The sequence below is a fragment of the Necator americanus genome, chromosome X (genome assembly GCF_031761385.1).
Source record: "Necator americanus strain Aroian chromosome X, whole genome shotgun sequence".
Lineage (NCBI taxonomy): Eukaryota > Metazoa > Nematoda > Chromadorea > Rhabditida > Ancylostomatidae > Necator > Necator americanus.
Window position 1 is genome coordinate 23,372,294 of NC_087376.1, and position 14,450 is coordinate 23,386,743.

The window sequence follows — 14,450 nt, forward strand, 5'->3', positions numbered from 1 at the left end:
ATTTCTCGCATAAGCGATTTCAAATTGATAAGCAATGGCGTAGTTACACCTACAGGATCGTAGGCAGAATTTATTATACTAACCACATCTCGTTTAGTAAGTAATGTTTTCGACGGAATATTTACTTCCACGTTAAACTGATCAGTTTCTGTGTTATATTTAACACCTAAGAATTTGATATCACCAGAAGGTGATCTGTCTTTCTCATGGATTCCTTCATTTACTATCTGAAAATTTGACACATATTCTCGTAGGTTCATACCAAATTAATTGGAAAGATTTTTTGATTCGACATACTTCTTCAAAGCTTCCTGCTCAGTTGCAGCTGTCAATAAAATATTATTAACATAAATGTTTCTTGCTATTTCATGTAAAAGTGGGGTATTCTCTGATTTGAAAAAGGAAGAATTGCCATATTCAATATGCCCGGAGATGCGGTAACGCCGAATGGCAAACGGTTAAATCTGTAAACAACTATGTTGTCTTTTATCGGGATGCGACTGATGTCTTTGACCCACAGACAGCGACAAAGGTCTTTGTGCTCGTTTACGATTCTGATCTGAGTGAATGCAGCTTCGATATCGCATGCTAATATAAACTTGCTAGTTCGACTGCGAATAAGGATATCATGAATTTTATTAACGAAAGATTCACCGGTGTGAATTATATCATTTAATGATAGTCTACCTCTTTGTTTCGAGGATGCATCAGACACGATTCTGAGAAGTTTCGTTTTTGAAGGTTTCCACACTCCGGGGTGTGGCATATAATAGGTGCCAGCCGCGTTTTTGACTGGTTCATGTACCTCTTCGATTGTGGAATCTTTGAGGTAATCATTCAATATTTTGCTGTACCACGACCTTTGCTCTTTGTTGGTGGCCAGCTGTCTTTGTAAGGACTCGAGCCTACGGTATGCAATCGCATAATTATCGGATATATCGATTACGTTGTCCTTAAGAGGAAAGGGTGCAGTTACAACACTGTTCTTAAATGATATAGTTTTCGAGTACTTTTCAAAATACTCAAATGTTTTTTCGTCATTTGAAAATCCATTGGTGGAAATTCCTAATCCATCCAATTCGAAAATCTTCTGAAGTATATCTGCTTCACTTGGCTCCTGAACGAGCGTAAGACTATGGGTAATCTCTTCGCTAGTTACATTTACCGCACTTGTACTGCGACCATGAAGAGTTGGACCTACTGATGTTCTGGCAACATATAGTCCCGACGGTAGTCTTGTTCTAGTGCTACTCATAACAAATTCGTTGCAGTAGTCTAATCCAATTAGAATTTGTGGATTTTGGTGTTCACTTCTCAATCTTGGATTGGACAAACAAATATCGTTATCTTGAAGAAACTGCTTATCTTGTTCTAAAAGATATGCTGAACGAAAACCGTTAGTTATCACGGGTTTTGTTTGAACCGTTAGACGAATCTCTTTTCCAAAAACTGTAGAGATTTTCAATGGAACAAAGAACGTTTTAAATTTCTCAGTATGGCCACCATTGCCAGACAGACATATTTCCGTTTTTTGCTTTGGGAATCCAAATTCCTCTGCTGTACGTTCGTTTATTATAGTTCTCTGTGCACCAGTGTCAAAAAATATAAGAACTCGCTCATATTGGCCTGTTTTGTTATTCCACATATTTGCTTCGGCAGTCATGAGCATTACTTGGTCTTTTGTGGCATTGTCGTTAGAATCGACTTTCACGAAAGAATCACTTTGAATTGGATTTTCAGTATGCACACTCGAAGTTCGATCTCGTTGACGAACTCCGGCATTCTTCCTTCTTATTTCGCCAGTAGGGGATCTTCTGTTGTTTGTTGCTGCATTGTTACCAAAGCGCAATCGATTTTGCTGATTTGTCACATTCTCGGATGGTCTTGTAAAACATAAGCTTTGATGATGCATCCTTCTGCAGTGGGGACAGTTTGGTCTACTACACTGATTACTTTTGTGCTGGTCGCTGAAGCATTTCCAACAGCGATTGGAGTTAATCATAACGTTCTTCTTTTGTTGGATATCTGTTACGGTTCTGCAATTATGAGAGGAATGCTCAGAGTTGTCACAGAAAATACACTGCCTATCATTTTTTTTCTTGTCTGTGACGTATGCAGAGTTTGATTCCTTTTCATTTCTGTGTTTTCGGTCTTAAAATCTTGATTCAACAGATTTTTTTTAGCGTTGTTCTCTTTTTCGAGTTGCTACATAACGTTTTCTACTTTCACATCTTCCATTTCTTATATAGATATAAGGACATTTTTCACAATATTGTACGGAAACTTCTCCAGTATTCTTTCTGTCCACATGTCATCTTGTGTATTGGGTATATCCTGTTCCGCCGACACCATTTGGTTGATCAACATTCTTATTTTGTCGAAAATATATGTGCAATTCTCGGCATTGTTCCTTGCACATGGAAGGTCGATTAGTTTCTGCACGATCTTTCCTCTATTTATAGGTTTGTTACCATATTTTTTTCTTTATACTTTCAACCATCCATTTATAATTCTGTGGAATTAATTGTATCCCTTTGATAGTCATTTTGCTCTTCCTCGAAGACTATCTTTGAGAAGAAACATTTTCTCAACTGTACTCAGTACTTTTTTTTGATGTACCAAAGTTTCATAGACTGCCCAGAACTCTAGTAATTCTTCTTCATCTCCCCAAAATCTAGGATATTTCATTTGACTTGGTTTGAGAGTTCTACATATGAAGTCTTCTTCGATCGCCTCTCTGCTGGTATCAGAATGATCCTCTGACAGCCATATTGGTTCATCTGGGCTGAGGGTTTCGTCATTACTTTGATCGGTTGCCGTTCTGGCACTTCCCGTTTGTGGCGATCGATTATTTACATCTTCAACATGCGTTACTATTCGTTGGTTTCTATGTAATTTTATTCTCAACTTCCTTGCAAATTTATCAGCTTGACTTGCTGCTTCTGTGGCTCTTGCTTCTAGCATGAATATCATTTCATTTGCTCTTTCCATGATATCAGTGAATTTTGTTTCACTTTCAATTTCCTCGATTTCTTTTTCGAGCTCCTTTTTGTTGCCTTTTGTTCTCGAATCATTATATTCCATCTTCAGTTTGTCTATCAGTGACTGCAATGAGTTTCTACTCTGTTCGATAGTCTTTATACTGCGTTTTATAAGGTTGGTTGAGGTCAAGTATACCTCAAACATTTCGTCTTCGGACCCATTTGGGTTCCACTCTTCTACGTATAGTGGAAATTTTTCCAGAAGTAGCTGGAGAGTTTTGTCGCTATGGGCCATAGGTTTTCTATTGAAAACCAAAGACATCTTTCTCGATGTTGCACAGCTAGAGGCTTGCTGTGGGCAGCTGATGGGCTTGCTGCACTTTTGCACCACTTTATTTGGCCGATGCACCAGAAAATTGTGCGCGGGTGTTGTTATGGCTCACGATAATATGGGATTTTATACCCAAGAAAGAAAGCAGTGGTTCAGTGGTAGAATGTTTATCAAATAGATGGAAAAAGTCAAGAGCACTCTCAAAAATGCCGGCCTGCCCCGGCTAGTTCAAGAACAACATACAGAGAAACGCGCCGCCTCCTTGCCTTATGGTCGGCAAGTAGGGGACAGCATGGCAACGGATCACCTTCACCTTGATCATCTTGACTCCCTTTGATCTTTGAACTGATCGAGCGGGCGCCAGCACTTCTTCCATTTGTCCCGGTCGCGTGCCAGAGTAGCCGAGTGGTTCCTCCTTTCGCGTGGGACACGAAGAGCATCATACTTTTCTTTAAAGGACTTCGTGAAGAAATCTGACCATCGGGTCGGCGGTCTTCCTGTAGTGCGCTTAATATCGCGGGGAACCCAGTCGCTCACGGCTCTGGTCCAGCGGTTGTCATTAAAGCGCATCACGTGTCCCGCCCACCTTATTTTACTTTCCTTGGCAAACGCAGCAGAGTCTCTTATCTTTGATCGCTGACGTAGGAGAGAACTTCGAATCCCGTCCCTTACTTGCGTGAACCGGGATACTCCTAACATCACTCTCTCAATTGTGCGTTCAATGACGCTCACCGCGTTTTCTTCCTGCTTGCGAAATGCCCAGGTTTCCGAAGCATAGGTCAAAGTGGGAAGTACGGTGGTGTTGAAAAGGTGAGCACGGAGCCGGGTGTTCCTGGTCTTCTTCACTACATCCTCGAAGCCCCTTATATGCTTCTCAAGTGGCTCGCTTACTGCTGCACAGCTCGGAGGTAAGGTCGTTCTTCATGTTCAATTGCCGACCCAGATAAACGTAGCTGGAGCATTCGGATATGTTCGTTCCGTTGAGCGTGAATGGGGCATCCGAGACCCATCCGTTGCGCATGAACATCGTCTTTTGCAGATTCAGCTGAAGACAGATGCATCCACATGTTTCATCAAATTCGGTCAGCATTCGTTCGGCTTGGCTAGTGCTAGGTGTTATTACTACGATGTCATTAGCAAAGCGCAAATAGTGTAGCTGCCGACCATCAACCTTCACTTCCATGTCCTCTTACTCGAACTTTCGCATTGCGTTCTCGAGGGTGGCTGTGAACATTTTGGGTGAGATTATATTACCCTGTCGGACCCCCCTCTTCACGTCTTGATGATGTTCTTGTAGAATGGCGAAGTTCCGGTCGTTAAGTTACTGTACAACTCTCGAAGTACCTTTATGTACTGAGTAGGGATACCTCGGTTGTCCAAGGTCCCATGACCGCTTCCGTCTCAACTGAGTCAAAGGTCTTCTTTAATTCCACGAAGGTGAGGCATTGCGGCATCTTGTACTCTCGTGATACCTCGGTGAGTTTCGAAACAGTGTGAATGTGGTCAATCGTGCTGAATCCTTTTCGAAACCCTGCTTGCTCGCATGGCTGTCCTTCATCAAAGACTTTTTCAATCCTATTAAGGATTACTCTTGTAAAGAGCTTGTAGATGACGGACAGTAGGCAGATTGGACGATAGTTGCCGATGTCATGTGGATCTCCCTTTTTATACAACAACACGGTCTTGCTGGTGTTCCACTGTTTAGGAACCTTGCATTCCGACAGATAACGTGTAAAGAGCCTCGCCAGGGTTGGCAATGGATATTAAGGATTATTAATTATTGTGTTCCGAGATCGGAACATGGCGCATCCCAAGAGGACTGGTTAACGCTGAACACTTAACCTTTTATTTTTTAGCTTGTAGTTACTACTGAAAAAGTGTCACCATTTTCAGGAATCAGAAAGTCAAGAGGAATGGAAGCATTACTTTGCTAAACAAGGCGGAAATTTACACCCATAAGATGTGCGACGTTAAAAGGGCCATTAGTGAATTTACCAGATGAAATTTGTTATATTTGTGCTACTGCGGAAATCCACCTTTTTTCATTTCCATAGGAAAGGTTTCTTCGAAAAGAATAGTTTCCTCCAGCTACTATTTAATCAGCGATTTCCTGTCAATTTTTAATCCACCTTCTTGAGAATTATTTGGTTATCTCAAGTTCAGTTTTACTACTCTGCTTTCTTTTTAATCTACGTTTAACGCTTTGGTAAAAGGTGACCGCTACGCCATGAATGGATTGACACCGCAGAAGGTCAGTGATGTCTTCCATCCCTTCGCTTCGGCAATTTGGTACTAGATTCGTTCTGAAAGATCTGCGCATTCACCAACCTCTACTACTCGTAATCCAATCCACTGAAGCGTTGACGCATCTCCAACGGGGAGGACTAACTGTTGACTTTTTCCTTAAATAAATTAATGACACAATTAGCAAATGATGAAAAAAAAGAACGGCATAAATAAGACAGAATGAGACGTTTTGATTTTTCGGTTCAGATAAAAAAAAAGCCTGGTTCGCCAACCTTTTTCCATTCATCAAACGCTATCTGAACTATCGGGATCTCCCTCACAAGAGGGACCATAGCCAGTTCGTCGCGATGCTACATGTTGCATCCTTGGCTGGTGCATAGGGGGCTAATCGCGGACCAAAAACGACACTGTAGCTGTCCTGAAACGCAGGTGGGTTCAGAAGTGATCTCCTTGTTTCTGCTCTATCAGGATCGAATCTTAATATTAGTGCTTTCCTCACGTCGGTCCGGCAAAAAACCTGCATTCAAGTGACTGGAAGGTGCAGGGGAGGCGGTTTGGAGTCGTCTGCAACAAGTAAGACGGCCTGTTCACTCCGGGAGAACGCAATGTTCTCCCAAAAACTCATGGGCTAAAGGCCCGCACCTGCCCATGGGTTCTAAAATTACATGCATCACATAGTAATAAAAAAAGGTCTACTGATTCCGAAAGAAAGCCTGGTGCGGTAGCGCCAGGAAGGACGGGGCTGCAGAAGTCATCTAGCATACTGAAACGTAAAACGATTAGGATGATGATCTAAACTTATAACGAAGATCTGGTGTTGCAAGCCAGGAAGTTTAAGTAAGAAATCATCGGACTGACCGAGACGAGACGATGCCGTTCATTGGACGCCGTATATGAAACTGGAGAAAAACTGTTCTTAGGAACATACGACAGTGGATTAGTTGGAGGACTTGGCGTCCTCGTCAGCACGAGTATGGCAATGAACATATACTCTATCGAATAACTTGGAATTGGACGTCTGCGGATGAGAAGATGTGGTCCGACGCCAACTTTGATAATCTTCGTTGCTTATGCTCCAAAATCAGGCTACGAAGAAGAAGTCGAAGCTTTCTATATGGAACTGGAGAAGTTTTACCGAGAAGATCATGCTTTCTACAAAGTCATAGTTGGCGATTTCAGTGCCAAAATTGGCCCAAGAAGAACGCCTGAGGAACTTCGAAGAAGAAGTCGAAGCTTTCTGTACGGATCTAAAGAAGTTCTACAGAGAAGACCATGTCTACAAGGGCACTGCTGGTGATTTTAACGCCGATTGGCCCCAGAAAAACACCTGGAGAACTTCACATCGGAACCTACGGCCATCAATGGAATGAAGAGGGAGAGAGGCATTCCGAGTTTATCATGACGACTAAGACCACCTATGAGAACTCACCTTCCCACAACTTCTAATCTCTACGCTGGAGGTGGGAGCCACCCGGTGGAGGTGCCGCAATGAAACTGATCACATCATCGCCTGTAAAAGAGTTTGCCTGTCGGATTCCAAAGTTTTTTTTTACGAGATTGGACCAACGCCTTCTCTGGCAAAGATTTTCTTTTTTCCTTTTTTCTTAGAAATGCGATCGGCTCGTTGAACACCTTCATGACTGCACGAGGAGGGCGAATAGATCTAAAACTACCAAGAGACGCCGGTTTCCGGAAACTCTAGAGCTGATACGTCAGCGTGGAGCTGCACGAGCTGCATGCAACCAAGAAGTCGCGCCTGAGCTCGCATGGTTTGCAGAGAAGCGATAAAGGAACACCTCAAAGAGAGAAGAGCAGAAGTGCTGGCTGAAGCTGCAGAGGCAAGAAAGAGCATTCGCTACGCTTGTCGAGAATTCTCCAATAGAAATACGAGGATGAGTGCTCTCCGGAACCCAAATGGGACAACCATTACATCGAGAAGGGGAACGGATCAAATGATCCACGAGTTCTGTTGTGATCTCTTCGACAGCCATATCCACTTGCCTCCTCACCATCTTAGGGATGATGGACGTTCTCCCGTCCGAGATACGACATGCTATCATGTCGGTAAGAAATCGTTCTGCACCCGGTCCCTGCAGGATGAGATCATTTGGTACAACTCTCGAAGTACCTTTATGTACTGAGTAGGGATACCTCAGTTGTCCAAGGTCCCACGATCGCTTCCGTCTCAACTGAGTCGAAGGCCTTCTTCAAGTCGATGAAGGTGAGACAGAGCGGCATCTTGAACTCTCACGAAACCTCGATGAATTTTGAAACCGTGTGAATGTGGTCAGTTGTGCTGAATCTCTCTTGAAACCCTTATTGCTCGCATGGCTGTCCTTCATCGTACACTTTTTCAATCGTGTCAAGGACCACAATTGTGAAGTGCTTGTAGATGACGGATACAAAGCAGATTGGGTGATAGATGGCAATGTCATATGGATCTCCCTTCTTGTACAACAACACGATCTCGCTGGTCTTCCAGTGTTTAAGGACCTTGCATTCTGACAGGTAAGGTTTGAAGCGTTTGCCAAGGTGTTGATAAGAATTGGCAAAAGATTTTTACACCTGCTATTGTAGTTACATTATCTCAGGACATCGGTTTCATCGACTAATTACTTTCCAACCAATTTCGTTGATTGATCTTTGCCGTGCAGGATTTTGATGTACGTTGATTAGAAATATGATGATCATTTTAAACGGGGATATTGATTACATACTTCATTGATTTAATGACGTTAATGATCTGAACTACTCATTAAGCCCTTGGCAGAACTCTTGTTTTTGTCGAAAGTAATTGCTACCAATGCAGTCAGCGTACGCTGAAATCTCTGAAAGAAAGGTCTCACCACCATAATACTGCCGTATCCCGCACATCGGTCCAGCCAAAAGCCTGTAATCAAGTGACTGGGAGGTGCAAGGGAGACGGTTTGGAGTCGCCTCCAACAAGTAAGCTTCACATATTTACTCCAGGAGAACGCAACGTTCTCCCAAAAACTCGTGGGACTAGAGCCTCGCAACCCGCCCATGTGTTTTTAAAATTTTACCCACGTCACAGTAATAGAAAAGAGTTTCCTGATTCCGGAGGAAATCCTGGTACGGTAGCGCTAGGAAAAACGGGGATGCAGAAGTCATATAGGCTAAGGAAACGGAAAAGGACTAGGATGACGATCTGTACTTATAACGCACGTACGTTTGCATCGGCCATGGAAGATCTGATGATGCAAGCCAAGAAGATTAAGTACAACGTCATCGGATTGACCGAGACGAGACAACGCCACCCTCTCAACGCCGTATATGAAACTGGAGATGAACTGTTCGTAGGAATATGCGACAGTGGAGGTGTTGGTGGAGTTGGCGTCCTCCTCAACACGAGTATGGCAAAGAACATCGACTCTTTCGAACAACTTGGAAATGGACGTCAGTGGATGAGAATTTGTGGTCTAACACCAGCTTTGACTATCTTGGTCGCTTACGCTCCAACATCAGGCTACGAAGAAGAAGTCGAAGCTTTCTATATGGAACTGGAGAAGTTTTACCGAGAAGATCATGCTTTCTACAAAGTCATAGTTGGCGATTTCAGTGCCAAAATTGGCCCAAGAAGAACGCCTGAGGAACTTCACATCGGAACCCACGGCCTACAATGGAATGAACAGGGGGAGAGGCTCCCCGAGTTTATCATGACGACTAAGACCATCCATTAGAACTCGCAATTCCAGAAGCTCTCCTCTCTACGTTGGACGTGAGAGTCACCCTGTGGAGTGTACCGTAATGAAATAGACCACATCATCGTCAGTAAAAGGCTCTTCCTGACGGACGTCGCTGTTGTGCCAGAGTTCTATACGGGATCGGACCATCGCCTCCACCGAAGAAGATTTTCGTTCGCTAGGAGAGAAGAGAAAGCCGGCAAGTTCAGAAAGCGAAGTCTCAGAACTATCATCTACTGGGATCTCTTCGCTACGCTAGCCGGCTTTTGGGAAGATTCCGCAATGGACATTATAAATGAGGAATACGACCGGTTCGTTGAACACCTTCACGGCTTCACGAAGAAGGCTGATAGTTTCAAAACCACCAAGGGACGCCTATCTTGAGCTGATATGCCAGCGTGGAGCAGCACGAGAAGCAGGCAACCAGGAACTCACCTCCAAGCTCGCAAGGCTTTGCGGAGAATCGGTAGAAGAATACCTCAAAGAGAGAAGAGCAGAAGTGATGGCTGAAGCTGCAGAGGCGGATAAAAGCATCCACTATGACCGTTAAGACTTCGCCAATCGCAAGGCGAAGATGACTGCTTTTCGGAACACGAAAGGAACAACCACTGCTTCGAGAAAGGGAAGGGAGAAAATCATCTACGACTTCTACTCTGATCTCTTCGACAGCTATGTCAACTTGCCTCTTCACCATCTAAGGGATGACGGACATGTCATTCCAGAGGTTCTCCCGGCCGAAGTACGACATGCTATCATGTCGGTAAAAAATCGTACGGGACTCGGTCCCGACAGAATAAGACCAGAACACCTGAAGAACCTTTCGCCAGCACTCATCAACACCCTGGCGAGGCTCTTTACACGTTACCTGTCGGAGTGCAAGGTTGTATAAGAAAGGAGATTCATATGACATCGGAACCTATCGCCAATCTGCTTACTGCCCGTCATCTACAAACCTTTTACAAGAGTGATTCTTAATAGGATTGAAAAAGTCTTGGACGAAAGACAGCCATGCGAACAAGCAGGGTTTCGAAAAGGATCCAGCACGGTTGACCAGATCCACATTGTTTTGGAACTCATCGAGGTATCACGAGAGTACAAGCTGTCACTCTGTCTCACCTTAATCGACTTGAAGGAGACTTTCGACTCAATTGAGACGGATGCGGTCGTGGAAGGCTTGGACGACCAAGGTATCCCTACTCAGTACATAAAGGTACTTCGAGAGTTGTACAGTAACTTCACGACCGGAATTTCGCCATTCTACAAGAACATCATCATGACGTGAAGAGGGAGGTCCGACAACGTGATATAATCTCACCAAAAATATTCACAGCCACCCTCGAGAACGCAGTGCGAAAGTTCGAGTAAGAGGACATGGAAGTGAAGGTTGATGGTCGGCAGCTACACTATTTGCGCTTTGCTAATGACATCGTAGTGATAACACCTTGCATTAGCCAAGCCGAACGAATTCTGACCGAATTTGATGAAACATGTGGATGCATCTGTCTTCAGCTGAATCTGCAAAAGACGATGTTCATGCGCAACGGATGGGTCTCGGATGCCCCATTCACGCTCAACGGAACGAACATATCCGAATGCTCCAGCTACGTTTATCTGGGTCGGCAATTGAACATGAAGAACGACCTTACCTCCGAGCTGTGCAGCAGTAAGCGAGCCACTTGAGAAGCATATAAGGGGCTTCGAGGACTGGAGAATGGACTGAAGAAGACCAAGAACACCCAGCTCCGTGCTTATCTCTTCAACACCACCGTACTTCCTGCTTTGACCTATGCTTCGGAAACCTGGGCATTTCACATGCAGGAGGGGAACTCGGTGAGCATCATTGAACGCGCAATTGAGAGAGTGATGCTAGGAGTATCCCGTTCCACACAAGTGAGAGACGGGACTCGAAATTCTGCGTGTCAGCAACCGAAGATTAGAGAGCCGTTTGCCGAGGAAAGCAAAATAAGGTGGGTCGGGGACGCGTGATGCGCTTTACCGACAACCGTTGGACCAGAGCCGTGGGTAACTGGGTTTCCCGCGATATTAAGCGCACTACAGGAAGACGGCCGACCCGATAGTTAAATTTCTTCACGAAGTCCTTCAAAGAAAATTATGATGCTCTTCGTGTCCCACGCGAAAAGAGGAAACACTTGGCGACTCTGGCACGTGATCGGGACAAATGGAAGAATTAGTGGCGCCCGCTCAACCATTTCGAAGACCGGCGGGAGTTAAGGTGATCTATATCTATATCTATATCTATATCTATCTATATGGAAATATATATCTACTTCAGTATGGTAAAAAGAAAATTGGCCAAAAGCAGCTTAACAGCCGTCTAAGCTGTTTCCTGCAGTCGCGCTTCGCTGCAATTTGGCGCTACTTGAAGCGAGTGTCACTACATCATCGGCTTGCTTGAGATCGACCAAGACACGCGCAGATGGTGCTGAAACAACAACTTGCACTGCTCAACCGCTAATATTAACCCCTATTTCAACATGGTTTATTAGTATTTATTATATCATATTATTTCGTTCTAAATTATTTATTAAACGTGGCCGCGCACACAAGCCTGTATTGGTACCTGCTTGTGATGGCACTGCTTTTACTAAACACAATAACTCATTTGAGTGAACGCATCGGGAACGTAGGAGCTATATAACCTGCACTGTTATATGGCAAAAGCTTCCCATGCATTGCAAAAAGTTGCTGTCGTCCAGCATCGTGCCGGAGCCCATATCCTGAAAGATCGATTACCTGAGGGAAACATGGAATCTTTGGCAACAAACATTCGTCTCGCAACACCGAACTGCTGGTCGCTGTCAAGTGAACTCCAACAAGCCGCTCTATCCAGACTACTGCGATATCCGCATTCACCGTTTGCTGACATTGAGGAAGCACACATCAGGGATTACTTTCTCATCAGTATAGACAATTACACCATCTATCGCGGCGATGCTGATGAAAGGAAAGTAAGAAGCTGCGCAATAGCTGTGAGGAACAATTACAACGACCTGGTAGAGGAGTTTCGATCAACGTCGCCATTATGCGCCTTTGCGCGATTGCGATTGTTGATATCCAAGATACAAAGCCAGCAGGCCGTATTTGTTGGAATTGATGCGAATGTAAAGATGGGGCTTGAACAACAGTCCGATGCGCTTGGAAAATGGCTCTATCTCATGGAGCAAACATCGGACAATGGAAATTGTCTGATAAACACTTGCGAGCAGACGAATCTCATCATTGCATCTACGTTTAAGAGGAATCATCAACGCCATCACGTTACGTGGCACTAAACAACTCCTTTAGCACCAGAAGAGCAGCGAAAGCGGAAGATGCCAACTCTTAAGCTTCAGCTCGATTACCTACTGACAAGAACCGTCCTTTGTTAGACATTCGAAAATCTAGAGCTATTTGGGATGTCGCATTTGATTCCGAACACCACCCATTTTTCTTATCAGTTTTATGGTATCGTTCCAGGAAAGGTATCGAGGAGATCAAAATTAACCGAAGCTCGACTTGACAGGTCTGAAAAACGAGCAATGCAGAAAGAGGTTCCGCCAATGGCTGTCGGTCGGTATTGGACTACGGACCAGGAAGAGAGCTATTGACGCTGACTCTTTCACTAATTGCATTCAGAACGCTGAGAAGACAGCACCGCCGGTGGACCTATCGCATCCTCTCTTCGAATTTCGTAACTGACACACACGCAAAATAAGCCCGTTATTATATTTCACGATATATATATATATATATTATTGGTTTTCGCCTACTTTTGCCTTAAATGGGGCGGAAAATTAACTGTAACTTAGGTTTTAGCTTAAGAATAGCATGATCCCGAATATAGTAACCGCTTTGTGAGAAAACACCGATTTTACTAATTCCTTGACTTTTATGCGTTTTCTTTTTACACTTGGTGAGACCTTTTCTTCAGAGATTTCAGCGTACGCTGACTGCACTGGTACCAATTACTTTCGACAAAAACAAGAGTTTTGCCAAGGGTTTAATGAGTAGTTTAGATCATTAACGTGATTAAATCAATGAATTCTGTGACCATTATCCTCGCTTAAAATGAGCAACGTATTTGTAATCAACGTACATTAAAACCCCGCACGGCAATGATGTATAAGCGATATTGGTTGGAAAGTTAATAAATCGATGAAGTCGGTGTCGTGAGATAATGCAACCACCATATCATGTATTCAAACCTAACTCAGACCTCTTTTACTTTTTTTTTACCTAGAACCTGTTTTACTGAGGCTAAGAGGAAACTAAAACATCAATTCTGTATAGAATAAAAACGTGATTTGTGTTGTCCTATACGAAATTTCAAGTATTAACTAGTTTCGTGTGATTCAGACCATACCTTCTACGCAAACACTATTTGTCTGGACACTCACCTTGGACCACATTTTATGTCGAAGTATCGATCTCGCTGCCTCCATTCGGATGAAATATCAGTCTGTGCCGCCCTATTAATTCTGTTTTTTTTTTTAAATGTCCTTTCGTCAATAGAGTCCTACCTACTAGAGTTTTAACATACGCTGACTAAGAGAACTAGCAAGCATTCTCGGCTTTTATCGCGACATTCAGATTGCACAAAAACACCAACTTCCTCAATCATTTCTATCTTTTGAAACGAGTTGGCTTAGCTTACCAAATCAATCTGCATTTTGAATGCAAAAATGTTCATCATAGACTAAATATTTTTCATAATCCAACAATGTTTTTATTCATAATTCTGCTACCAACCAATTTCACCGGTTTAAAAAGATGTTACTGTGGCCGGATGGCTACTTTCCCACACGAGCTGCATACATGTAAGTTCTTTTTCCGACAGTCGCAAACAGTCGTTTGGCATGTAGTATTGGAGCTGACCTGAAAGTGTAAGAATATTCACAGACCGTATCAAGAGTGCTTCACTCCTGTTCACAACGATGACACCTATCTTCTAAACAAGTATTTCACACTGCGTAAACGGATACAAGGGTTTGGGCGACCAACTTTGCTATCCTTGAACGGCTTCCTACCACTAGGAGAGAATGAGGACCAATTGTAGGGACGAATTTGAAAAGGAGCATATCAAGGCAGAATTTTAGCTAGCTAGTGTCATAATAAACAACAGAAAAAGAGGAACTAAAACTGTGAGCTGAAAGCACATGTCATCCCAATGCTTAATGTGGCCGATTT

At 43.6% G+C, this 14,450-nt stretch overlaps 11 protein-coding genes across 14 annotated transcripts in view; 6 read left to right on the forward strand and 5 right to left on the reverse strand.

Annotated features, from left to right (window-relative positions):
• Nucleotides 1-361: 361 nt before the first annotated feature.
• RB195_025020 (uncharacterized protein) lies at nt 362-1,912 on the reverse strand (the record flags this gene model as incomplete). The annotated part of the gene is made up of 1 exon (XM_064213000.1): nt 362-1,912. The coding sequence occupies one exon, from the start codon at nt 1,910-1,912 to the stop codon at nt 362-364; it is 1,551 nt and encodes a 516-aa protein (XP_064068881.1).
• A 629-nt stretch (nt 1,913-2,541) lies between these two features.
• RB195_025021 (uncharacterized protein) lies at nt 2,542-3,303 on the reverse strand (the record flags this gene model as incomplete). Of its 2 annotated transcripts, none has more annotated exons than XM_064213002.1 (1): nt 2,542-3,303. In XM_064213002.1, the coding sequence occupies one exon, from the start codon at nt 3,301-3,303 to the stop codon at nt 2,542-2,544; it is 762 nt and encodes a 253-aa protein (XP_064068882.1). The 2 variants fall into 2 exon arrangements, with proteins under 2 accessions (XP_064068882.1, XP_064068883.1); XM_064213001.1 differs by having other exon boundaries at nt 2,542-3,276.
• A 327-nt stretch (nt 3,304-3,630) lies between these two features.
• RB195_025022 (uncharacterized protein) lies at nt 3,631-4,495 on the reverse strand (the record flags this gene model as incomplete). Of its 2 annotated transcripts, XM_064213004.1 has the most annotated exons (2): nt 3,631-4,205; nt 4,252-4,495. In XM_064213004.1, 2 exons carry the CDS (start codon nt 4,493-4,495, stop codon nt 3,631-3,633), a joined length of 819 nt encoding a protein of 272 aa, XP_064068884.1. The 2 variants fall into 2 exon arrangements, with proteins under 2 accessions (XP_064068884.1, XP_064068885.1); XM_064213003.1 differs by having other exon boundaries at nt 4,187-4,495.
• A 466-nt stretch (nt 4,496-4,961) lies between these two features.
• Nucleotides 4,962-6,929, forward strand: RB195_025023 (uncharacterized protein; the record flags this gene model as incomplete). The annotated part of the gene is made up of 3 exons (XM_064213005.1): nt 4,962-5,134; nt 5,206-5,297; nt 6,739-6,929. The coding sequence occupies 3 exons, from the start codon at nt 4,962-4,964 to the stop codon at nt 6,927-6,929; spliced, it is 456 nt and encodes a 151-aa protein (XP_064068886.1).
• Nucleotides 6,930-7,001: 72 nt separating this feature from the next.
• Nucleotides 7,002-7,797, reverse strand: RB195_025024 (uncharacterized protein; the record flags this gene model as incomplete). 2 transcript variants are annotated; one of them, XM_064213007.1, is made up of 3 exons in its annotated part: nt 7,002-7,069; nt 7,484-7,649; nt 7,711-7,797. In XM_064213007.1, 3 exons carry the CDS (start codon nt 7,795-7,797, stop codon nt 7,002-7,004), a joined length of 321 nt encoding a protein of 106 aa, XP_064068887.1. The 2 variants fall into 2 exon arrangements, with proteins under 2 accessions (XP_064068887.1, XP_064068888.1); XM_064213006.1 differs by lacking the exon at nt 7,002-7,069 and having other exon boundaries at nt 7,272-7,649.
• Nucleotides 7,798-8,720: 923 nt separating this feature from the next.
• RB195_025025 (uncharacterized protein) lies at nt 8,721-9,260 on the forward strand (the record flags this gene model as incomplete). The annotated part of the gene is made up of 1 exon (XM_064213008.1): nt 8,721-9,260. One exon carries the CDS (start codon nt 8,721-8,723, stop codon nt 9,258-9,260), a length of 540 nt encoding a protein of 179 aa, XP_064068889.1.
• Nucleotides 9,261-9,558: 298 nt separating this feature from the next.
• RB195_025026 (uncharacterized protein) lies at nt 9,559-9,813 on the forward strand (the record flags this gene model as incomplete). The annotated part of the gene is made up of 1 exon (XM_064213009.1): nt 9,559-9,813. One exon carries the CDS (start codon nt 9,559-9,561, stop codon nt 9,811-9,813), a length of 255 nt encoding a protein of 84 aa, XP_064068890.1.
• Nucleotides 9,814-9,837: 24 nt separating this feature from the next.
• Nucleotides 9,838-10,545, forward strand: RB195_025027 (uncharacterized protein; the record flags this gene model as incomplete). The annotated part of the gene is made up of 2 exons (XM_064213010.1): nt 9,838-10,019; nt 10,242-10,545. 2 exons carry the CDS (start codon nt 9,838-9,840, stop codon nt 10,543-10,545), a joined length of 486 nt encoding a protein of 161 aa, XP_064068891.1.
• Nucleotides 10,546-10,634: 89 nt separating this feature from the next.
• Nucleotides 10,635-10,943, forward strand: RB195_025028 (uncharacterized protein; the record flags this gene model as incomplete). Its single annotated transcript, XM_064213011.1, has 1 exon — nt 10,635-10,943. The coding sequence occupies one exon, from the start codon at nt 10,635-10,637 to the stop codon at nt 10,941-10,943; it is 309 nt and encodes a 102-aa protein (XP_064068892.1).
• A 992-nt stretch (nt 10,944-11,935) lies between these two features.
• Nucleotides 11,936-12,556, forward strand: RB195_025029 (uncharacterized protein; the record flags this gene model as incomplete). Its single annotated transcript, XM_064213012.1, has 1 exon — nt 11,936-12,556. One exon carries the CDS (start codon nt 11,936-11,938, stop codon nt 12,554-12,556), a length of 621 nt encoding a protein of 206 aa, XP_064068893.1.
• A 1,497-nt stretch (nt 12,557-14,053) lies between these two features.
• The window catches only part of RB195_025030 (uncharacterized protein), a gene marked incomplete at both ends in the record, with an annotated part of 31,687 nt that continues 31,290 nt past the window's right edge, over nt 14,054-14,450 (reverse strand). Inside the window, one exon of the mRNA XM_064213013.1 lies at nt 14,054-14,138. Coding sequence (XP_064068894.1) covers nt 14,054-14,138 — 85 coding nt within the window. The remainder of the gene's footprint in view (nt 14,139-14,450) is intronic.